At 45.6% G+C, this 25393-nt stretch overlaps 1 protein-coding gene across 1 annotated transcript in view; it reads right to left on the bottom strand.

The window, feature by feature from the left end:
* Nucleotides 1-1457: 1457 nt before the first annotated feature.
* Nucleotides 1458-25393, bottom strand: part of LOC134403969 (store-operated calcium entry regulator STIMATE-like) — a 51050-nt gene continuing 27114 nt past the window's right edge. Inside the window, exons 6-9 of the mRNA XM_063134515.1 lie at nucleotides 21201-21313; nucleotides 17758-17841; nucleotides 13237-13353; nucleotides 1458-1950 (exon numbers count right to left, since the gene is read on the bottom strand). Coding sequence (XP_062990585.1) covers nucleotides 1828-1950; nucleotides 13237-13353; nucleotides 17758-17841; nucleotides 21201-21313 — 437 coding nt within the window. The 3' untranslated portion in view covers nucleotides 1458-1827. The remainder of the gene's footprint in view (nucleotides 1951-13236; nucleotides 13354-17757; nucleotides 17842-21200; nucleotides 21314-25393) is intronic.

Raw genomic sequence — 25393 nt, 5'->3', positions numbered from 1 at the left:
TCCCTATTTCACTGTTTTGGGTGTTTACCCTGATTTTTTCTAAAGATTTTTTTGTACTTCTGCAAACTTCAGGATTCTCATAAGTCTGCCAATTCCGCCACAATGTGGTTGAATGGTACTGATTTGTGCTGGGAGAAGGAGCTTGCTATTAGTATATAAGATTCTTTCTGGCTCCTTTCAAACATGATTAGTGCACTAATCTATTTCCAAAGGCCAACTCCTGCTGTTCACCACCCCCGCCCCAGAATTTAGTAATTAAAGAGGTAGATGCTTTTAAGCTGCTGTGGAGAGCTCAGCCAGGTAAAACTGGCTCAACGCCCCAAAAGGAAGGAGGCACACCTGAGTGATCTGCTGACATTTTAATTGTACCCACTGGCCCGAATATACGGGGCAAATTAGAGAGTTTATTTATAGTTTGCTATCGTTCTGCCCAATGCCCAATGCCGAAATGTTTCCTCATCCGTGTAATGTGCTATCCCCCCTCCCTTCCTAGGAGAAAAGATTTAGGCTTGGTAAATCACATTGGCCTCACAAACACACATTTCTGCAAAGCAAAGCACAATTTAAAAATAGCACGGGGTGGGGAAATTTGATGATGCTCTCTCTTGTAAACTCCTTCCTACAATTCCTGGTGCCTAGAGCAGAAAATCTAAGTCAGCCATCATGCCCACTGGCAGGGGTTAAAGAAGGGGAAAAATAAAACTGCCAGTATCATACTGCCCTTATACAAATCTATGCGGCAGGGTCTTGCTATTTTATTGTTTTACTCTGTACAGCACCATGTACATTGATGGCGCTATATAAATAAATAATAAATAATAATAATAATAATAATAATACACTTGAAATGCTGTTCTGGTCAACGCACCCAAAGAAGAGTATCGTAGTTTGGAAAAGGTGTAGAAAAAGGCAAATAAATTTATCAAGGGGCTGGAGGAAAGGATAGAACATCTGGGACTGTTGTGTCCTATGAGGAAAGGATGCAACATCTGGGACTGTTTAGCGTTTTTAAAAAGGCGAGTGATTATGCATAACGTGGACAGAAAAATGTTGTTCTCCCTCTCATATAACGCTAGAACCCAGGGTCATCCCACAAAGCTTATTGGTGGGAGGTTCCGGACAGATCAAAGGAAGTCCTTCTTCACACGGCGGATAGTCAAACTATGGAATTCGCTACCAGAAGGCATAGCAATAGCCACCAATTCAGATGGCTTTGGTCAGCAGAAATCAAAGCCCAGAACAGATTCCTCTCTGGAGACTATTTAAATCACAAGAACGGCACCCAAATATGTTTAAATATCAAATATTTATTACACTTCTTATCAAAAGGAGTAAAAAAATGAGTCAATAAAGCCAGCCCCAAAGACTTTTTAAATACATTTTTGCAATTAATGTGTGACCTGTGCATATATGTGTGTGTCAACACAAGACAAATTATCTAAATTCTTATATATATATAAAAAAAGGATACGAGATTTTTATTGGTGCTATGGCCCAGACCGAAACTAGAAACTACCATGCAACCCAATCCATCAACTGCTTGAATGAGCCCAGCAGAACAAAATACAATCACAAATGTAATCTTCGATTCACCAAAACACCCATTCTGTAATCCCAAGGATTCATACAAAGAGAAGACATTCCAGTGGAAATATATCAAACTAGGATGTAGCTGGATGCTGCCACCTTGTGATCCTAATTTAAGTGCCTGGTTTCCTCACATCCTCCATTTGCATCCACATCATTTGAAACTTGAAAGACATTTCCTTAAAAAAGAATCCAAGAAGTGTCACTTTCCCCTCCCTTCGGCTCGGTTAGGAATCCCAGTTAAATTGTCACCCGACAGTCTGCTGGCTGCCTTATCGGAGGGCTCATTCCATGGGGGAGAGATCCCGAAAGGTCTGCATCACTTCCAGAGTGGTCAAAATCCAAGCCCGAACAGAGCAGCACCTGCGAAATAAGGCGAAGAATTAACAGAGCAAATGATTATTTGGTGTTTTTTTAAAATTTGAAAATAGCGCTCTCCGACCATAAAGGAACACTAGTATGAGAGACAGTGTGGTGTAGTGGCTAGAGTGTCAGACTGGGAGTCGGGAGATCCGGGTTCTAGTCCACTCTCGGCCATGGAAACCCACTGGGTGACTTTGGGCCTGTCACAGACTCTCAGCCCAACCTACCTCACAGGGTTGTTGTTGTGAGGATAAAATGGAGAAGTGGAGGAAGATTATGTATGCCGCCTTGGGTTCCTTGGAGGAAAAAAGGCGGGATATAAATGTAATAAATAAATAAATAAAGAGAGAAGGGTTTTGGGTGGGAATGGGCAAATCTATCAAGCCCTCAGTTCCACTCATTTTGTCCTGATATCCAGGCCCAAGTCTACTTGGCTGGAGATTTAACTAGGATGGAGATTTAACCTACATGCTATTGCACCATGTCCTGCTTGTGGGTCCCTGGCCGACGGCTGGTTGGCCACTATGTGAAGAGAATGCTGGACTAGATGGACCCTCGGTCTGATCCAGCAGGGTCCTTCTCATGTTCTTGTATGCTGGACAACGTACATAGGCTCTTCCTTCCTCTGAACACAACACCATTCCAGGCTGCCAAGTAAATCCGAAGCGTAGGGTACTATGTCTGCCACATCCTGTCTGTAGGCTTCCCGTTGGGGCACCAAGCTGACCACTGAACGCTGGATGAGATCAACTTTGGTCTGATGTAGCACGTCTCTTCTTAGGTTCTTAACTTGAACTAAAGACACGCCCAGCTCACAGCTCATGCTCTCAACCATGACGACAATCAGGTTTCCAAAACTACAACAACCGATATGCAGACAATGCAATGTGCACGGTACAGCACTCCAAACAAAACAAATGACCGCTAGTAACACAACCGATTTATAAATTTTATAGATTTAATTTTTTTTAAAAAAATCTGAACTTTTTTTTAAAAATATAGCTTTTATTTTTAAAAAACAACCACAACCACATATACATACGTAAACAGATTTTAAAAGGTGAAACGTTGAAAGTATAACACATAGACAAGTTTATGCACTACAGTGCCGGCTTTACACTTTTGGGGGGCCTTGGGGCGAGACTCCCTCAATAAGTCTACCTTCTTGCCATTATTGTCACCAGCTCCTGTTCTTCCTCCTGGTCATTCTCAACATTGCGACCACGTGCTTGCTTGACAGGCAGAGAGGCAGTGTGGTGCAGTGGCTAGTGCTGGACTGGGAGTCAGGAGATCCGGGTTCTAGTCCCCACTCAGCCATGGAAGGTCACTGGGTGACTTTGGGCCGGTCACAAACTCTCAGCCCAACCCACCTCACAGGGTTGTTGTTGTGAGGATAAAAAAGAGAGGAGGAGGATTATGAATGCCGCCTTGAGTTCCTTAGAGGAAAAAAGGTGGGGTATAAATGTAATCAATCAATCCACTTTTCTCACACTGATCAAGCCGCGACAAGCAGGCTGCAATGCTGAAGACGATCAACAACTCCAGGGGAATTTTGCCAGGAAGCCTTGGACAGGTGCTTGGCCGTACCTACCCTTGACATAAGCTCTGATATACTACTCCTTTTAGAACTGGTGACCACCCCTGGCATTTATTTCTTTGCTGAGAAAACTGAATCGGACATTTCTCTAGATTTCCCCTAATTTTTTATTTTTATTTTTAACATGGCAGAGATTATGGCGAGACGGCAGGACTGCACAGAGATTTGAGGTGTGCCCATTCAGGACACGCACCCTCCCCAAACTGTGCAATCCCCCACCTTGGCTGCACTCTTTGCTGCAAAGAATGGAGGCTTTTCTTTCGAAGATAAAGGCCTGAAATTCAAGCAGGGTGGATAGCTGTTGGAGCCTGCAACTAGACGGACCTGATCAATTCTGATAAACCTTGAGGCACTTGACTACAACCGATCCCTGGAGGCAAGGATGAAAAGAAAAAGAGAGGAGACAGCCTCCACATCCCTCGAAGGAAGCAGAAACTGAGAGAAAATGCCTGCCAAATATTTTCAGTTGACAAAGCAAAGAGGGGTTACTATTCATCGATTTACAATATTTACATCTCCATCCAAAAGATTTCAGAGTGGTAAACATCTAATAGAATAAAAGAATAAAGCACACCATATTTTAAAAAGAACAAAGTTCTGAGAAAACCCCAGTACTGGTAAAACTGTGGCTGGTCGTTCATGGAAGGTTTCCTGAAAACGGCAATGTTTTCAGGAGGCACCAGAAGCAATACAACATTGGTGCCTGCCGGACTTCCAAAGGCAGGGAATTCCATAGGGAGGGGGCCACCACACTGGAGGCTTTTCTCCTGGTGGATTAAGATCAGCGGGTTGAACTGCATCCCGCTACATCTAAAATTTAGTGATTTCGGAAGCAAGATCCTGCAACGGAGTTTAAATAGTCATGTTAAGATCTCATGTTTTGATGTTGCAGAAATGTTTTCAGGCTGGGAAACTGGATGGCTGTAGGTCAGTTGGGTTTTCACAGACGCCCACTGAAGGGCAGCTGTGTCCAAATGGAAAAGCTATACAGCTGTTAGCGTATCTGTCTTACTCAGAAGTAAGTCTGCCAGTTTAACGCCATTTGCACTCTGTGTCCAAGGCCATAGCTAGACCTAAGGTTTATTCCTGGATCATCCAGGGGTCAAACCTGGTCATCTAGGTGGCAAACAGGGGATCCAGTGCTCAGGCAGGGGCGAACCCTGGATGATCCCAGGGTAAACCTTAGGTCTAGCTGTGGCCCACGTGTATGTTGTTCCCCACACTTCCTACAAGGACACACACACACCGCAATCCTGACCCAATTGCTCTTTCCTTGCTGGTAGCAACAGTGATGAAGGGTCCACCTGTATGAGGACATTTGGGGGAGGGAGGTGAGAGTACAGGTGGGGAGAATGTGGCAGCAGCTTGTGTAGGGAGGACAGGACATGGGATAGTTTCGCTTGGAGAAAAGGAGGGAAAGGGGAGACATGATAGAGGTGTACAAAATGATGCATGGTGTGGAGAATGTGGTTAGGGAGACATTTTTTCTCCCTCTCCCATAATACTAGAACCTTTGGACATCCCATGAAGCTGATTGGTGGGAGATCCAGGACAAATAAAAGGAAGTACTTCTTGACACTTCTTCACACAGCGCATAGTTAAATTATGGAATTCACTACCACAAGGTGTGGTGATGGCCACCAATTTGGACGGCTTTAAAAGGGGGTTGGATAAATTATGAAGGAGAAGGCTATCAAAGGCTACGGGCCCTGATGGTTGTGTGCTGCCTCCAGTATCTGAGGCAGTAAGCCTGTGTGCACCAGTTGCTGGGGAACATGGGTGGGAGGGTGCTGTTGCACTGTGTCCTGCTTGTTCATCCCTGGCTGATGGCTGGCTGGCCACTGTGTGAACAGAATGCTGGACTAGATGGACCCTTGGTCTGATCCAGCAGGGCTCTTCTTACGTTCTTATGACATCCTTGGGGAACAGCAGTAACAGCCTTGCGGGGGAAGCAGAACAGAACTTTCTTCCATAAAGTCAGCCTAGTGGTGCCCGTGACTGGCCAGCCTTCCAGAGAGCTAGCCCAAACGGCTTCCGAGGAACAGTTCCATTGCGTGGACTGACTGACTGGCCCTTTGTGAAGACGTTGTGTGAAACAGTTTAGAGGGGAAGGGGAGGAAAGAAGCATAATTGTGTGAATCCATTGTATGAGATTTAGATAAATCACAAGAAAAATGGAATTGGATGGATATGTAAATAGTAATTAAGAAATTAATGGGCATTTTTGGCATTAAGAGGGCAAAAGAAGAAATATATCTTAACCTTACCCTTAAATGTTTTTAGTGTAATTGTAGTTGTTATGTGCACCTTTGTTTGTATGTACTATGTGTGATGTTTGTCTAGATGCTGTTGGAAATTTTTTTAAAACTTTAATAAAAGGAAGAAGAAAAAAAGAAAAAGAAAAGAAAAAAACCCGAAAAACAAAGCGCCACTTCAAGCGGAGCCCAAGGAGAAAACCGCTTCTCCTGCCAAATAGGTACAGGGTCTTATCAGGTGCTCCTGTTAACACAACGGATTCCAGAACGAGGAGGCGAGATAACACCCGCCCCTCCGGTGTTCAGTTAAACCTTATCTGACTTGCACCAACAAGGTGCAACACTTCCCCTGCTTCAAGGCGTCTTGTGGCCAAAAAGAAAACGGAAATGCCCCCGACCAACAAACAAAACCTACCCCCACTGCAAGAGGCAGCCATGAATATAAAATTAGGAAGGCTGAGAGAGAAAGATGGACTAATTTATTTATTTTGTTTTATGCACTGGAGGTAAACATGGCACACAGCCTGATTCGAGGGCCGGTATTTAACATTTGATTAATGTTAAACACAGACTTTGAGAACAGGCTGATTTTTTATATTTCCAAAGAGATCTTCCCTTTGCTCTGCTGTCACAGTCTATCCCAAGTTCTGTTACACAAGATGGGCATGCTAACCTAATTACCGTGCAAAGCCTTTGCATGCTCCCATCCTGAGACAAAAACTGCAGACAGGGCTTAACACACACACACACACACACACACCTCTTCCATATTATTATTTTTTTTGAAAAAACATCCAGCCTCAGATAGTGTTCTGCGCAACATGAAAGCTCTTCTATCACATTATGACCTTTGGCCCTGATAAAAAGGTACTGTGTTTTGAGGTTTCTGCAAAGTTTGACTGAGGAGCACCCTAGTTAAGCATTTTCCAAATGTCTGACCGCTGAAAAATGTGCTTTATTTTTATTTGCTTAAAATGGGGGAGAGACTTTACTCTTACAGGCAAAAGAGTTTTATTTACAGTGTGTGCAGGTGCACATACTTTCGTGTGAAAAAGGAAGTACACCCTCTTGGAATTGTATGATTTTACATATCAGGACATAATAACAATCATCTGTTCCTTAGCAGGTCTAAAAATTAGGTAAATACAACCTCAGATGAACAACAACACATGACATATTACACCGTGTCATGATTTATTTAACAGAAATAAAGCCAAAATGGAGAAGTCATGTGTGAAAAAGTAAGTACACCCTTACTGCTTCCATAGGAATTAAGATGCTAAGTAGCAGACAGGTGCTGCTAATCAAATGTCCGTGATTAATTGATCATCAGCAAGTATGACCACCTCTATAAAAGCCAAAGTTTTTTTCATTTTGCTGGTCTGGAGCATTCAGGTGTGTGTTAACACAATGCCAAGGAGGAAAGACATCAGCAATGATCTTAGAGAAGCAATTGCTGCTGCCCATCAATCTGGGAAGGGTTATAAGGCCATTTCCAAACAATTTAAAGTCCATCATTCTACAGTGAGAAAGATGATTCAAAAGTGGAAAACATTCAAGACAGTTGCCAATCTTCCCAGGAGAGGGCGTCCCAGCAAAATCACCCCAAGGTCAGACCGTGCAATGCTCAGAGAAAAAAACCCCAAAGTTGCATCTCAGACTCTACAGGCCTCAGTGAGCATGTTAAATGTTAGAGTTCATGACAGTACAATTGGAAAAAGACTGAACAAGTATGGTTTGTTTGGAAGGGTTGCCAGGAGAAAGCCTCTTCTCTCTAAAGAGAACGTGGCAGCACGGCTTAGGTTTGCAAAGTTGCATCTGAACAAACCACAAGACTTCTGGAACAATGTCCTTTGGAGGGACGAGGCCAAAGTGGAGATGTTTGGCCATAATGCACAGCGCCACGTTTGGCGAAAACCAAACACAGCACATCAGCACAAACACCTCATACCAACTGTCAAGCACGGTGGTGGAGGGGTGATGATTTGGGCTTGTTTTGCAGCCACAGGACCTGGGAACCTTGCAGTCATTGAGTCGACCATGAACTCCTCTGCATACCAAAGTATTCTAGAGTCAAATGTGAGGCCATCTGTCCGACAGCTAAAGCTTGGCCGAAATTGGGTCATGCAACAGGACAACGATCCCAAGCACACCAGCAAATCTACAACAGAATGGCTGAAAAAGAAAAGAATCAAGGTGTTGCAATGGCCCAGTCAAAGTCCAGACCTCAACCTGATTGAAATGCTGTGGCGGGACCTTAAGAGAGCGGTGCATAAACAAATGCCCTCAAACCTCAATGAACTGAAGCAACGTTGTAAAGAGTGGGCCAAAATTCCTCCACAACGATGCGAGAGACTGATAAAGTCATTCAGAAAACGATTACTTCAAGTTATTGCTTTTAAAGGCGGTTCTACAAGCTATTGAATCATAAGGTGTACTTACTTTTTCACACATGGCTTCTCCATATTGGCTTTATTTCTGTTAAAAAAATCATGACACGGTGTAATATGTCATGTGTTGTTGTTCATCTGAGGTTTTATTTACCTAATTTTTAAACCTTCTAAGGAACAGATGATTGTTATTATGTCCTGATATGTAAAATCATACAATTCCAAGAGGGTGTGCTTTCTTTTTCACACAACTGTATATTCATTACACATGCACACACTCTGGCTCATATGCCCATGCTTCTCTGCTTATTAAATTGATTTATTTCATTTGCGTCCAGCCCTTCTTCCGAGGGGTGTAGGATAGCGTTCATGGTTCTCCGCCCCACCTCCCTTCTTATCCTCATAGCAACCTTGCGAATTAGGCCAGAGGCAGGAGCCACACGACTGCTTTATAGCGGTATTGAAGTGCACTGACAACTGTTGGGCCCCAATGAAACATACCATGTACCACTTTCATACCGCTTTCATACTGCTATATCCTGCTTGGTGTAGGTGTGTCATGGGCCCCAACAATTTTCAGTGCACTTCAGTACCACGACAAAGCAGTAGTGTAGATCCTGCAGGGCACTTCAATACCGCTATAAAGCCGTAGTGTGGCTCCTGCCTTTTATATACCGCTTTCACACCACTTTCACAGTGGAATATCCTGCTTGGTGTAGATGAGCCCACAGTGTCTGGCTCAAATTCACACCATGAGAGCTTCACAGGGGAGCAGAGATTTGACTGGGAGTCTCCCCGGTCTAAATTCAACACCCTAAGTGCTACACCGCACTGGTATGAATCACCAACACAGGGGTGTTTCCCAAATGGAAAGAGGGAAGCTCACGGCAGTGACTCATAAAGAGATCCATTGGGTAGCCTCCTCTGGTTTTGCTGCAACCGTTAGGGGGGATTCATGTCAATGTAGGGGAGGGGTATAGAACCTCAGGCTAAATCCAGACTCCCGGGAAATCCGAAGCTAGCCCTCCAGGGTGTCTCAGGTCCACACACCCTTCCCCTAGTCCCATTTCCCACAACCTCTGATCATTGGGAGGGCTCCTGTCTCCCCCCCCAATAATAAAAGGTTAAAATGTGCCTCCTAAAGCTTAGTTATTGGCACTAAAAGCTTTAAGGTAAAACGTGCTGCTGCTTTTTGTCACGCCCCTTTTGCCTAAGCCCCGCCCCTTTTGCCTACGGCCCTGCCCACCACCGGAATGTGACCCCCCCGAGAGCTTCTGCAAAATGGAATTCTGCCTTCAGGCTGGGAGAGGTTCTGTACCCCCGATGGAGGGACATGGTAGTATCACCAGCCACCCGGTTAAGGGGAGGGAGTCACAAGGGCAGGGTTTGAACCATACTGAGTCATGCATAAATTTAATCCGTGTGTTTCTCTTATCATACTAGCTGCTCATACAGCACAATTTTGAAATGACGGATGAATGAATGAATATTTAAGAAGTTTCAGAGAGGGCCAGGAGGAGGGAACCACATTCCCCAAGCTAGAAGACTGCAACGGTGAACTAAGACGTCTCCTAACAGTGAACTAAGATGAGAATTTTGTTTGTGCTCGAAAAACAGTCAATCAAGCCCTATTCATAATCTGGAGAGCAGGGGAATGGTTTCTCCAAAAAATTTGCAAACTGTCGAGCATGCAGTTGCACTGGGGAAATGCACAGATTTTTATCGAAACAAACAGTTTGCAGTTGCGCAATTTTAAAATTGCGCAATGTCACGTTTCAGTCTATGGAGGAAGTTATGGAACTCTGGAAAATGTGCAACTTTTTTGTGTAATTTCCTGCATTCGATTGTGTTCAGTTTGCGCAATTTTCCCATTTGCGCAAATCGAACAGAGACTGCAAATGACCACAGTCAACGAGACAAGAAAAATATCAAGCCGACGTTTGGACAACCTGGGCGAATGCAAAGATTGCTTCATCACCTGGTCCCCTCCTTCCCTTTCCAACTAGGATTCTGACAGTGCCACGAGATCAGAAATAAGATGGGACACCCTGCCCCCTTCGCCAGTGGAAAAAAGAGAACAAACTCTTAAGACTCCCACCGCAAAATGTGCAGCAGCACATGGAGGAGAGAGGGGAAATGACACGGATAGCCATCAACTAACCTAGTTCTGCCCTTTGACCATCACACATCTGCAAATAGACACACAGGAAGCTGGGCACACAACCCCTGGAGCCTATGCTGCGTTAGCCAAGAGCGAGAACAAAGCCCTGTCGGGAAAGTATTATGGATCTTTTCCTTTGAACTTAACAACAAAGGTAACGCAGGATGTCAAGAGGATGTCAAGAGGATCCATCTCCTCGTCTGGTTTGGGGAAAGGCTGCAAGATTTTATTCTGATAGGCTTTGGGCCTTCCTAGTTATTAGCTATTGTCTGTGTTGTGTGCACTAATGTGGAGCACAAATTTTTCATCAATGGGTTTCCCCCACACACGTCTATAGTTTTTCACACACAAAAAAATCCATTTCTTAAAATGTGTTGTTTTATAGAAACAATAAGTAACATAACAAATGGGTAGTTTCAAAGTTGTGATTGTGAACCTTGCTAGACCTACCTTAGAATCCGTGTGGGAGGAGGGGCGAAGCTGCGCTAGAAGTAGCGCGGCCTGTAGGCCCGGTCCACACGTGAGACGTGACGGGGCCGAGGGAAGCCCCGTCGCATCCGCCATTTTTGTTCCAGTTAAAGTGGCCGCACGCGCGGGCATCACAGGCCGGACATGGCGACAGGGATCGCCATGTCCTGCAGGCCGGACATGGTGACAACAGGAAAGCCGGCTGGGGACAGTGGCAGCAGCGGGACAGGGCGGCTGGGGATATCGGTGGTGGCAGCAGAGGACACAGCAGGTGGGGACAAGGGGGGGGTGGCAAGACATGCACGTGGGGACAGGGAGGGATTGGAGGCCAGGGGAGGTCGTGGGGGGGAATCAGGGGAGGGAGCGCTGCAGCCCGTCCACCGCTTTTCCCGGCTACTTGCGCGTAAGTGCAGTAGCTGGGAAAAGCGGCGGAACGGTCCACACGCCCGCGGTCCCGGCCTCAGCCCGACCTGAGGCCGGGACCGCGGGAAGAACTGCGCTACAAGTGGTTCCTGTTAGCGCGGTGCCAGGGCGGCTCGAGTCCTGGCTGAGGCCGGGATCCCCTGTGCGTCATCTGGACGCACAGGGACGAGCACGGGCCTCGCACCGCGCTAACCCGTGGTCTAGCAACGACCTAAGTTTTTTCATGCAGCTACACCAAGGGAAAGAAAAGGAGTGCGCGTGCACCTATACACATCTATAGTGCACAACTGTTTGGACCAGCTAATATTAGTCTGGTTTTTCTTTTGTTCTTTTTTAAAAACACACACACACCACACCACTATTTTGATTGCTGCCAGCAGTGGAGATGTTTCCAGATCACTCTTGTTCCTGGGGGTTCCACATGGACCTATGGCCCGATTGGAGTCCACCAGGAGGAGAGCCTTCAGTATGGTGGCCTCCTTTCTTTGGAACTCCCTGCTCCTGAAGGCCAGGCAGGCGCTAACATTTTGTTGCTTCTGGCTTCAGAAAGCCTTCCTTCGGTGACTATCCATGATTTAATAAAAACTCTGCTTTATCAGAACTCGGGGGTGGAGTTAGTTGTGTTTTGTGTTTTTAGACTGTTGGTTGTTTTATTATGGTTTTAATTTTTGTGAACCGCCCAGAGAGCTTTGGCTATTGGGCAGTATAAAAATGTAATAAATAAATAAATAAATAAATAAAATAAATTAGTAAATTATTTTAACGTGGTGTTTTTATTCTGCTGTTCACAGCTCTGAAATCTTTGGATGTGGAGCGGTAGACAAGTATTGCAAATAAATAAATAAATAAAATATTGAGCACTTCTTTTTAGCAGAATATACACCTAATAAATAAGTAAAATGACAGGGGGATGGTTTGTGAGCAGTCTTCCAGAAGAAGAAGAAGAAGAAGAAGAAGAAGAAATGGCAGTTTTCTATTATAGCTGCTATATTCCCCCCAAGAAGTCTATGGCTGAGTTCAGACAATGCCTTAGTCAATGCAGTGTGAAAACGGTTGAGTTTTTAGGGGATGCTCCCCCACACAACATGTTCTTACTTCACCGTTGTGTGACTGTGGGCTACAGTGGAGTTGTGTAAAATCCATCGTGACGTTTGATTGACAGTTCCTCTGCCCTCTCTCCTCCCCCAGCCCTCCCAATGGTACCCCATCAGCCATTCCTGCAAAACAACAAACAAACAATTCCGGTGGCACTCCTAGAGCGGCACTTGCTCCTTTTGTCGCTCTTGCCAGGGAACTCTGTAGCCAGTGGGAAAAGTCAACTCAACGCAACTCAACGCAACGGAAAACTCCACGGAGCCCGCCACGCAACACAAAACACAATGGTTGTGCAGGAACTCTCCTCTGTACAGCGTGGATATTCTGCATGGTATGTTTTTTTTAAAAAAAACACCCTTCACCGTTGCGTGGTGTTTTCCCGCCAGACAACACATTTCTCAACGGTGGTGCTCTCAACGGAGTTCTAAAACTAATGTTGAGAAACACGTTGTCTGAATCTATCAAGAATAATTGATAGGAAGGGGAAGAAAATGATAGCCAATAACTCTGCTGCTGCAGCCGCTAGAGAGGATGCTGCAAAAAAATAAAAAGGAACTGCCAGCGCTGCTGCCAAACTAGGCAAGGCAAGACTCCAAACTTTCAGGAATGTTAGCGAACCCTTCCATAGTTTCAACACCTGCGAATAGGATGGTGAACTGAGGTGGGGTGGGGCTATTTTAACCCAGCACTATCTTTAAACCAAAACATAGGCCCGCTAAAGTTAGTTGCTGACTGGGGAGGTAGCCAGACAAGGAGAATTATTCATCAGAATGTCAGCAATAAAGCAAGTGGCAGCTTTGATTGAAACTCGGGTCATTACATCCATGGTGGTACCCAACTAACAGCGTCAAGGACTAGCTTCTTGATAAGACAGAAGCAACGCCTTTGTGCTCCTACCTGGTACTCCTCATCCTTTGCAGCCTGTGGGTTCTCCATCACGCCACTGATTTCAAGGACTTCCTTCTGCTTGTGCTTCTTCATGATCAAGCTGTCTACCACCCAGAACATAACAGCCTTAAAAGGAGAAAAAGGGTGGAATATTCATACTTGGGAGGTAGAAGAGCAAACGTTCGCTATCCAACTCTAGGATGAGACATCAGAGTGTCCTAGCAAAAGGTTCTGGTAGATTTTGCTGACATCATGATCACAGGCTGAAAGGTGGGAGTTTCGGGGGAGAAAAGGGAAGAACTTCACACAGCACATAGTTAAACGATGGAATGTCCTACTAGATGATGTGGAGCTGCCATCAAGGAGACTAGACAAATTCCTGGAGGATAAGACTATCATAGATCATAGAATAGTAGAGTTGGAAGGGGCCTTATAAGGCCATCGAGTCCAACCCCCTGCTCAATGTAGAATCCACCCTAAAGCATCCTTGACAGATGGCTGTCCAGCTGCCTCTTGAAGGCCTCTAGTGTGGGAGAGCCCACAACCTCCCTGGGTAACTGATTCCATTGTCGTACTGCTCTAACAGTCAGGAAGTTTTTCCTGATGTCCAGCCGGAATCTGGCTTCCTGTAACTTAAGCCCGTTATTCCATGTCCTGCCCTCTGGGAGGATCAATAGCTACTAGTCATGATGGTTAAATATTACCTCCTGTATCAGGGGCAGTAAGCTGGGGCATATGTGCAGGAGGGTGCTGTCAGGCTCATGTCATGTTTGTAACCTTCTCGTAAGCTTCTAGTAGGACATTATGGGAACAGAATGTTGGATTAGATAAGTCTTTGGTCTGATCCAGCACAGCTCCTCTTATGTTCATTAATAGGACAATTCAGTGCATTTCAGTGTTAAAAAAAATCCTTATTCCTCCCCCCACCCCCAAATAGATTCCATGTCTCACCAGAATAGCATAAAAGAGAAAAAGGGAGAGAGGGAAGGAGACCCAGCATCGTAATTCAGAAGTCAACATTGCCTATCTATTCATGCCTCCCTGGCAAAACTTCAAGGAACCCATCTACTAAAGGTTGTGACCGACTTATCAGAAACAAAGCCATGCTGTGTTTCCTTTTCAGCAATTAAACTGAAACCTCCCTTGCCCAGTGACTTTGACATCAGACACATACCATGGCATATGAAAAACCAGGGGACAATCATTTCTTGTTAGGTTTCCTCTAGCCGTAATGTCCGGGCAAATACCAAGTGCAGAGTTAAAACTGAGTTTCGGTCAAAAAGAAAACTTCTGCAAAAACTGTGATCTGGAGATGCCGATTGACTGCCTGATTAAAGCAGTTCCAGAAATTAAAATAAACGGAATCTTCTTCTTACGATACATAATTCACGGACGGAGTTTGTTGCCGTCGTATGTGGCGATGGCCCAGGACTGGCCCTACCATTAGGCAGAGTGAGGCAGTTGACTTAGGCAGCAGATGCTGGGAGGCGGCAGATGATAGAGGGGAGAGCTGTGGGTATTGCAGCCTGCCCTGCACCCCCTAAGCTAGCCTGCTTCCTTCAGGTGTGATGGAAGATGGTATCCCCTTGCCAGTGTTGAAGAAAGATTCAACTGCAAGTCCATTTAGCTGTGGTTCGTGGTAGGGGAGGGGGCACCATGGTGTCCTTTGCCTCAGGCAACAAAACACCTTGAGCTGGTCCTGTGATGGCCACTGGTTTTAAAAGGGAATTAGACTCACCCTCTGTGAATTTGTCTGGCTATTAGCCATACTAGCTAAATTCCATGCCCACGAATGCTGTTTGCTGGAGAACAACAGTGGGGGATGTTGCCTTGAGGGGTTGTGCTTTCCCAGAAACATCTGGTTGGCCATGGTGAAAAATGGGATACTAGAGCAGGACGATGGGCCAAATTCACTGTGGGTCTCAGACAAGCCACGCTCAACACTCCTGAACTAGATTGACCTTTGATCTGATCTATCAAGCAGTTCTTGTGTTCTTAATAGAGTTGGCCCTAGACTGGAAAAAAACCCAGATTCGGGTCCCTACTCAGCCATGAAGGTCACTTTGTGATCCTGTCCAAACACTACCTCTCTGCCTAACCTACCTTACAGGGCTGTTGTGAAGATAAAATATGAGAACATGAGAACTTAAGACATGCCATGCTGGATCAGACTGAGGGTCCATCTAGTCCAGCACTCTGTTCACACAGTGGCCAACCAGCCGTTGGCCAGAGAACAACAAAGCAGGACATGGTGCAACAACACCCTCCTACCCATGTTCCCCAGCAACTGGTGCCCACAGGCTTACTTCCTTGGATACTGGAGATAGCTAGTAGCCATGGATAGCCTTCACCTCCAGGAATTTATCCAACCCGTCCAAATTGGTGGCCATCACTACGTCTTGTGGTAGTGAGTTCCATAATTTAACTATGCACGGATTTAACTATACACTGAGAGAACAATGGCCAGTACCTTGGGCTTAGAGGAAAGGCAGAATATAAATTTGATAGTAAAATATATATGCTAACGTATTTTTTTCTAATTTTACAATGTGTGGATATTTGGGGACATCAACCATAGCTTTGATCATACATTCTCTTGCAGTTTATTTTAATAAACAAGTAACTTTTTGCCATTCCTCCAAAAAGGTATGTACACCTCTGCTTCCCCCATACCTGCACCCATGAATTTACACAGTAACATTGTGTGTTAAATTTCCCTGTGCCATGCCCCACCTGATCACTTCCTATTGTTGTGTGCCAGGGTTTAAATCTTTTTAACAGATGATTAAAAGATTTCCCATTGACGCTCTGCTTCCTTTAAAACACACACACACACACACACAGGATTTGTCATTTGACAGAGCAACCTGGGATGTAGGAGCAGGTTTCCTGTTATTTCACTAGGACATTATAAACATCCCACTGCAAAAACATTTTATAAATTTACATTGGCAAATATACAAAGGAAGTGGGGAGCTAGCAACTTAAGCTGAGACCTTGAACACTACCTAGTCATTGCCTTATACACCCCCTCAATTTCTGCAGGCATGTGATGTCTATATTCGCACCCCCTGCTTGTTGAGTTTCAGAATTCTGCTTTCTGATCTGCACTCTCGCCTGCAAAGAGATTCCTGGATTTGGGGGCATGTGTTGGCTTTCTGCCAGTCTCCCCAGGTTGTTCTTCCTCCTCTGGGGTGGACCTTAAACAGCGTTTCTTCCTAGATCCACCTGGGGCTCACTCTTCAGGCGCCTCATCAGTCACAGAAGTGGCACAAATCTCAAATGTCATCAGAAGACATCATCCGCTAAACAGCTACCAGAAACCGTCTACCACCATGGCGTGGCACTGTATCACTTGGGGTGTTTTCTCCCCCACCCACCCCACAATATACTCCCCTTCCTCAGACCCCTATCATGTGCCCTCCATCAAGGTGGATTTCTGTATTGAGCAGGGCGTTGGACTTGATGGCCTTGTAGGCCCCTTCCAACTCCACTATTCTATGATTCTACGAATGCAGCGAATGTCCAAGGGCCAAGATCTTTTTCATAGAATCATAGAATAGTACAGTTGGAAGGGGCCTATAAGGTCATTAAGACCAACCCCCTGCTCAATGCAGGAATCCACCTTAAAGCATCCCTGACAGATGGCTGCCCAGCTGCCTCTTGAATGCCTCTGGTGTGGGAGAGCCCACAACCTCCCTAGGTCACTGGTTCCACCTTTGCAATTTTGGTAGTGGAGTGAAAGTCTAAGAGGGGCTTCCACATCCCAGACTCTGAATGGCCAGAAACTCTCATGTCCTTCCAACCTCTTTGCGCTGGTTATTTCACGGTTGGACTACTGCAACCTTCTTCTCTCTGGCCTTCCTTCTTCTCACATCAGTCCGTTGGTTTCTGTTCACCACTCTGCCGCAAAGATCATCTTCTTGGCTCGCCGCTCTGACCATGTTACTCCGCTTCTGAAATCTCTTCATTGGCTTCCAATTCACTTCAGAATCCAATATAAACTTCTCCTGTTGACCTTCAAAGCTTTTCACGGTCTAGCTCCTTCCCATCTCTCCTCTCTCATCTCACACTATTGCCCCGCTCGTGCTCTTCGCTCCTCTGATGCCATGTTTCTCGCCTGCCCAAGGGCCTCTACTTCCCTTGCTCGGCTCCGTCCATTTTCTTCTGCTGCCCCTTACGCCTGGAACGCTCTTCCAGAACATTTGAGAACTACAAGTTCAATCGCAGCTTTTAAAGCTCAACTAAAAACTATTCTTTTTCCTAAAGCTTTTAAAACTTGATGTTGTGCGGACTTTACACTGTTAGTTTTACCCTACCCTGTGCCTGCTTACCCTACCCTGTGCCTGTTGGCATTCTCTTCCCCTCCTAATTGTTTTACTATGATTTTATTAGATTGTAAGCCTATGCAGCAGAGTCTTGCTATTTACTGTTTTACTCTGTACAGCACCATGTACATTGATGGTGCTATATAAATAAATAAATAAATAAATAAATAAATAATAATAATAATAATAATAATTTACTCACGTTGACTACAAAGGGCACCACAAGCATCACCAGTACCAGCTCCAGCTGAGGATCAGGGATGTAGTCCAGAAGATTCTCCTGAAGCTGGAAAAAGAAGACGACGCACAGCTTTTATGGAGAGCAGACTTAAACGGGAACTACAGTGACCCTTTCTACAGGCAGGGAGAGATGCCAGCGCTTACAGCTGCCTTTCGGCTTCAGCTGCAAGCACAACCTCTTCTTAATTCTGCCGCCAGGGAAGCAGGCAGACCTATTGCTGCCTCGCTGTCCAGGTGAGGGATACTGTGAGGCTGCTGGAACGCTAAGCCTAAGTTGCACCGAGAAAGGTGCAGAATGTAACTGTGTGTGGATAATAGGTGGAGAAGAAGTTCCTTTTTGCACCTTCTACCTTGCCTGAGATGCCACTGCCGTAACTTATTCCTTGGCTATTTTGCTGTTCTCGCAATCCTTGGGATAGGGAAGGAAATCCAACCAGTTCCAATATGGGTGGGCAACACGCGGCCATCCAGGTATTTTGGCCTCCAACTCCCGTCACCTCTCACTATCGGCAGTGCTGTTTAGGGCATAAGAAGATAGGAGGCTGCCTTCATAGAATCATAGAATCATAGAATAGCAGAGTTGGAAGGGGCCTACAAGGCCATCGAGTCCAACCCCCTGCTCAATGCAGGAATCCACCCTAAAGCATCCCCGACAGATGGTTGTCCAGCTGCCTCTTGAAGGCCTCTAGTGTGGGAGAGCCCACAACCTCCCTAGGTAGCTGATTCCATTGTCGCACTGCTCTAACAGTCAGGAAGTTTTTCCTGATGTCCAGCCGGAATCTGGCTTCCTTTAACTTGAGCCCGTTATTCCGAATATATACTGAATATATACTGAATCAGACCCTTATACTGAATCAGACCTTATACTGAATCAGACCCTTGGGCCCTAGCTAGATGGGGCGTTATCCCAGGGCGATCCCTGGGATCTTCCATGTGCATCCACATGATGCACAGGGGATCCCGGGATCAGGGAGGAATGATCCCTCCCTTGTCCCAGGATCTCGCCCTCCACTTTAGGCCCATTTTTTCTACGGTTTCGGGCTGAGCCTGAGACCGCGGAACGTATGGCCGGGCATCGCGGTTTCTCGCAGTTCCTCACGAGGAGCCGGGACCTGCGCCCATCAGGGGTGGAGTGGGGGGAGCAGGGGAATGTTGTGGTTTTTTTTTAAAAAAAAACAAAACCCTTAGCTTTTGCTCATGAGCGTTAGTGCACATCTTCTCCTTTAAGAAAAAACAAACAAAATGGCGGGCGCGACGCCTCTCCCTCTGAGGTCATCGCATGCCGCGTGTGAACAGAGGGGGAGATCCCGTGATAAAAATATCACAGGTTCTTCACCCTTCCGTCGCACTAGGACTAGCTGAGGCCTAGGTCTATCTCACCTAGTCTTGTCAACACTGACTGGCCGCAATGGATCTACAGTAGAATCATAGAATCATAGAACAGCAGAGTTGGAAGGGGCCTACAAGGTCATCAAGTCCAACCCCCTGCTCAATGCAGGAATCCACCCTAAAGCATCCCTGACAGATGGTTGTCCAGCTGCCTCTTGAAGGCCTCTAGTGTGGGACAGCCCACAACTCCCTAGGTAACTGATTCCATTGTCGCACTGCTCTAACAGACAGGAAGTTTTTCCTGAAGTCCAGCTGGAATCTGGCTTCCTTTAATGAGCCCGTTATTCCGTATCCTGCACTCTGGGAGTATTCAGGCAGGTGTCTTTTCCAACCATACCTGGACCTGCTGAGGATCAAACCTGAGATCTTTGTCATGAAGATCAAGTGCCCTATGACTGATGGGAATTGTAGGCCAGAACATCTGCAGGGCCACAAGCAACCCATCCCTGAATTACAAGATTCACCTTCCCCCTAGTGCTTCAGGGACTCCTGGAGCCACGCCATCTGGGAATTATGGGAGTTGCAGTCCAACATATCTGGGGATGCCAGAATCACACATGTACATGTCAGCAAACAGAACCACCAGTGTTGCACCTCCTGTCAGGCTTCAGGTGTCTGCCCTCTCCTGGTTTTTTTCTACAGATGTTTTAGAAATGCCAAGTGTGCATTCGTACATTTATACATTTACATCTTGCCTTATAGGGGGAAAAGTACACCTTTTAAGAACATTTTCAAAAAAACGGTCCAGGGATTTTATTTATTTATTTATTTATTTATTTATTGCGACGTCCCTGGTGTTAGCCAATAAGCCCCTTCTGTGGTCAATTTTGCTGTAAACTTGTATAGCTCAGTTCCCTGCTTACCTAACACTTGGTACTTGGAGAGGAAAAGGTACATTTGGAACAAATTGAGGGTAACTTGCGAAGTGGTCCTGCTAAATTGGCAAATGTTATGTCTGGCTCCGTGCAAAGTTGCTGGTTCCAGGATCCAAATTGTACATCATTCATTACGCTTTGTGATGACCTTCAAATTGTAAGAATGCCCATGCATGCAATGGTGCCATCAGGGAAGGACATCGGGGCAGATGTTTAGAGCTCCACTCTGAAGAATGAGCAAGTGCAGATGCAGTGGCTTACTAGATTCTGAAGTAAGTGCAATAATACTCACTACTATCTAGAGAGCATCCCGCCCCATAAGATTATGAAGTCTAGAGTCTAAAAATTACCTAACTCCACCACAGCCACTTGCGAATGCATTTATAAGAACAAGTCATCAGGGAGACCTGTGGGGATTATTTGCCTGGTGATTCATTTTCCTAATAAGGAAATAAAACGTGTAAGCTCTTCCTGCCTCACAAGCAAATCCAGAATTCAAAAACCAACTCAGGATTTCAGACATCCTGCAGAAGAGCCAGTGTGGTGTAGTGGCTAAAATGTTAGATTTGGAGTCAGGAGATCCGAGTTCTAGTCCCCACTCGGCCATGGAAGCTCACTGGGTGACTTTGGGCCAGTCACAGACTCTCAGCCCAATCTACCTCACAGGGATGTTGTGAGGATAAAATGGAGTGGAGGAGGATGAGTATTAAGGTGGGGTATAAATGCAATAAATAATAATAAAATAAATAAATAATAACGTTAGTCAGAGGAAGGTGTCGCTAATTTGCACGTTACCTGTCCTAAGAAACCATTGCAAAAAAACCCCAAAACCCTGTTTCTTGAGAGCTAAGATACAGCAAAATCATGTAGCAAAAGCCTTCCATTGAAGGTACGGAGGTCGCTATTTTGAATGCTCTCCCCCGTCAACCTGCATGTAGAAAAAAATGGAATCTGAGCAAAAGGTACTATCCCACACCTCTTCCTGATGCATTTTCTATATACAAGCTGTTTGCAAATATGTGACAGCCTCACCTGCAGGCTGAAGCAATGCAATCCCAGAAGGACTCTGCCGTTTGATTTTACGAAAAACATGGGAAATTATGTGGGAACCAAATGCACTAGATCCATGCATCAATCTTACCTTGGTCCAACCAGGAATGAGCAAGACAAGACCAACTGTGGTTTTCTCGAAGATCATTATTAGCAAATAGAGGATACACTGGCCAATCCAAGCAGCTGCCTGTGGAGGATCACCTGGAAGAGAGCAAGGAAGGAAGGAATCCCACCATGTTCTCGGGTCTATGATAAAAAGAGTCAGTGGAACTGCCAGCCAAGAGGGACTTGGCGGCCATCCCCCAAGCCTCCCGGCTACCAAACATTGTCTTCTTTATGGTGACGCACACCTGAAAGACATTTGGAGATGTTGGTTCCTTTGCTATGCAGAAAGATGATGAGGATGATAATAATAATAATAAAATTTATTTCTTACCCGCCTCTCTATTTTGATCGAGGCAGGGAACAACAGCAAGTATAAAATACATAAAATATTATTCAAACACAGTATACATTATTAAAACTTCCTAAAAACATACTAAAAACATACTAAAAGCATCCTAAAATTCCACTGAATGGGCCTGCCGGAAGAGACTAGTCTTTATGGCTGTCTTAAACTCAGAAAGAGTATTAAGCCAACAAATCTCTCCCGACAGGCCATTCCAAAGTCTGGGAGCAGCAGAAGAGAAGGTCCTCTGGGTAACGGTTGTCTGCCTAATTTTGGCTGACTGAAGTAGATTCTTCCCAGAGGACCCGAGTGTGCAGGGCGGATTGTACGGGAGAAGGCGATCCCGCAGGTAGCCTGGACCCAAACCATGTAGGGCTTTAAAGGTGATAACCAACACTTTCTACTTCGCTCATGATCTGCAATGGATTCCCAGAATGGGCAGATGGAAGTTGAAGGGAGGAAGCATTCTATCAAAAATAATTCCTAGCACTGTCAGCACCTCAGTGGATATGGGGCACAGGTTAGAATGGCCACACTCCATCCAGGGCAAGGGTGTCGAGGATTTAGGGCAGAGGTGTGGAACCTTGGCCCTGCAAGCAAATCCGCCCCGCTGGGATCCTTCAGATAGCTACACGCCCTTCTCCTGGCCCCTTCCCCACAACCATTAATCATTCGATGGTTTCCTGGATTTTGCACACATTCCCCCCACCCCCTATTTCAAAATGTTGAACTGCCTCTCCAAGTGCTTAGCAGCTGGCAGAAAGAGGTGTATGCTGGGATCTTTGGTATTTTGGCCTAGCCAGTATCCCTCACCTTTGGCTCCCCATTTTGTCTTTGGCTTTGCCTAGCGCTAGAATCATAGAATAGTAGAGTTGGAAGGGGCCTACAAGGCCATCGAGTCCAACCCCCTGCTCATTGCAGGAGGTTGAGGCCCCTGAGATCTTCACCAAAGTTGGATTCAACTCTTGGGTTGAAGCAGGTTCAACATCACAGATCTCAGGCATCACGCAAGTTCTGATCATGGCCAACCGTATGGCCCTGGAAAGCCCCACAGTAGGACGTTTTCGCGATAGCTGTTACCTCCCTGCAGAGCCGGATAATCAGAAGGGGACCACCTCCTGCCATCTTTGACAATAGCTATTAAGAGAACTAATATCCATGAAATTAATCAAACCCATCTAAGTTACTTCTGCTAGCTGGCATCACACTATCTTCTGGCAATGAATGCCATAGGTTAACTTTCTATTGCTTGCAGAAAGAGGCACAATACTTGCTAGCCCGTTCACCCCTTCTCCGACGCGGTGGTCTCCTGAAGTATGGGACGGCAACTCCCATAATGCCAAGCCAGCATGACCAATGGCTTGTGCTGGCTGAGATTTATGGGAGTTGCAGCCCAACGCATCTGAAGGGCACCAGGTTGGTGAAGGTTGGTCTAGTACAAACTTCTGGGGATTCATGGAAGCCAGATGTGCAACTCTTCCAGCTTTTGCTGATCAAAAGCTAAGGGCTATCTCCTAAGTATCTCATCCTGATAAGTATTATACTCTTATGGGGAAGGGGCATAGTTCAATGGTCAGGAGGGGCCATAGCTCAGTGGTAGCGCACTGGCTTTACATGCAGAAGGTCCCAGGTTCAATCCCTGGAACCCCCAGGTAGGCATGGAAAAGAATCGAACCTGAAACCTTGGAGGGCCAGTGCTGCCAGTCAGTGTTGACAATACTAGTCTAGATGGATACATGGTCTGACTGAGTATAAGGCAGCTTCCTATGTTCCTATGATTGCAGAGGAGCCTACAGAACTGTAGCGCTCTGCCCAGGGAATTTACAGACCAAATAAAATTATAAGGACTCCTAGTCGACAACAGCCACCCTTCAATATAATTCATGGAAAATATAATTCGGGGTTGGGAGGGTTACAGCTCCTACAGATGTGACCCTTTCAGCAGCTCTGGACCAAACCCAAACCCCTTGAGGGTTGTAAAAAAAAAAAGACTGCTATCTTTAGCAAAGCAGAAGTGAGGGATATAACCTCTCCCAAATTTGCTCAAAACCAGAAGAACGCCTGAGAATAATGCTGATACTTATGGCATTCTGAGTTCTGGTTACACACACTGCTAATAGAAAGCAAGACACACCGAAGGAAATACAGAGGCTAAAGGCCAAATGGAGAGATAAAAGTTGCTGTGCCCTGGATTCATTTAAAAACGAATTCGATACGGTAGCATATATATATATTTCCTTCTAAAGTGTTTCTGAATAGTGTGTGCTTTCCTTAGTAAGGATCTTCCTGTAAGGTGCATAATTTCACTGCTCCTGTGAGTTCAAGTGAGGCATTGTAACGTGTCTGCGAACATGGATGTACCTGTACACATGGCGGCTGTAGGGGGCTTTGAAAACACAGGCGAGACCCAGGTCCTAAAATAAGCCAATAAATCTGATCGGGTAACCTCCCTTGTGGACTGTGGGAATGCTGTGAACCCTAACTTTTGTGAGCCGCCCCGAGAGCTTCAGCTGTGGGGCAGTATATAAATGTAATAAATAAATAAATAAACGTAATATATCTTGACTTCAGCAAAGCTTTTGATAAAGTGCCCCATGATATTCTGATTAACAAACTAGCTAAAAGTGGGCTAGATGGAACAACTATTAGGTGGATTCACAGTTGGCTACAGAATCGGACTCAAACAGTGCTTACCAACAGAACCTTCTCAAACTGGGGGGAGGTAACAAGTAGGGGGCCGCAGGGCTCAGTCCTGGGCCCAGTGCTCTTCAACATCTTTATTAATGATTTGGACGAGGAGGTACAGGGAACGCTGATCAAATTTGCAGATGACACAAAATTGGGTGGGATAGCTAATACCCTGGAAGACAGAAACAAACTTCAAATTGATCTTGATAGGCTGGAGTGCTGGGCTGAAAACAACAGGATGAAATTTAATAGGGATAAATGCCAAGTTCTACATTTAGGAAATAGAAATCAAATGCACAGTTACAAGATGGGGGATACTTGGCTCAGCAATACTACAAACGACAAGGATCTTGGAATTGTTGTAGATCACAAGCTGAATATGAGCCAACAGTGCGATATGGCTGCAAGAAAGGTAAATGCTATCTTGGGCTGCATTAATAGAAGTATAGCTTCCAAATCACGGGAGGTACTGGTTCCTCGCTATTCGGCCCTGGTTAGGCCTCATCTAGAGTATTGCGTCCAGTTCTGAGCACCACAATTCAAGAAAGACGCAGACAAGCTGGAGCGTGTTCAGAGGAGGGCAACCAGGATGAACAAAGCCCTACGAAGAGAGACTGAAAGAACTGGGCATGTTTAGCCTGGAGAAGAGAAGATTGAGGGGAGACATGAGAGCACTCTTCAAATACTTAAAAGGTTGTCACACAGAGGAGGGCCAGGATCTCTTCTCGATCCTCCCAGAGTGCAGGACACGGAATAACGGGCTCAAGTTAAAGGAAGCCAGATTCCAGCTGGACATCAGGAAAAACTTCCTGTTAGAGCAGTATGACAATGGAATCAGTTACCTAGGGAGGTTGTGGGCTCTCCCACACTAGAAACCTTCAAGAGGCAGTTGAACAACGATCTGTCAGGGATGCTTTAGGGTGGATTCCTGCATTGAGCAGGGGGTTGGACTCGATGGCCTTATAGGCCCCTTCCAACTCTGCTATTCTATGATTCTATGATTCTAAAATGCCTGGGTATAAAGATTTTTTCTGTAGCTGCAATATCTTTGTCTGACCTCCACCTTGAAATACCCATGAGGATTCAAGACATCTGTACAAGTCGGCGGACACAACCACACAAAGACATCTGAGCATTTCTTTGTA

The sequence above is a fragment of the Elgaria multicarinata genome, chromosome 9 (assembly GCF_023053635.1).
Source record: "Elgaria multicarinata webbii isolate HBS135686 ecotype San Diego chromosome 9, rElgMul1.1.pri, whole genome shotgun sequence".
NCBI lineage: Eukaryota > Metazoa > Chordata > Lepidosauria > Squamata > Anguidae > Elgaria > Elgaria multicarinata.
This window is presented reverse-complemented; position numbering and strand designations above follow the sequence as displayed.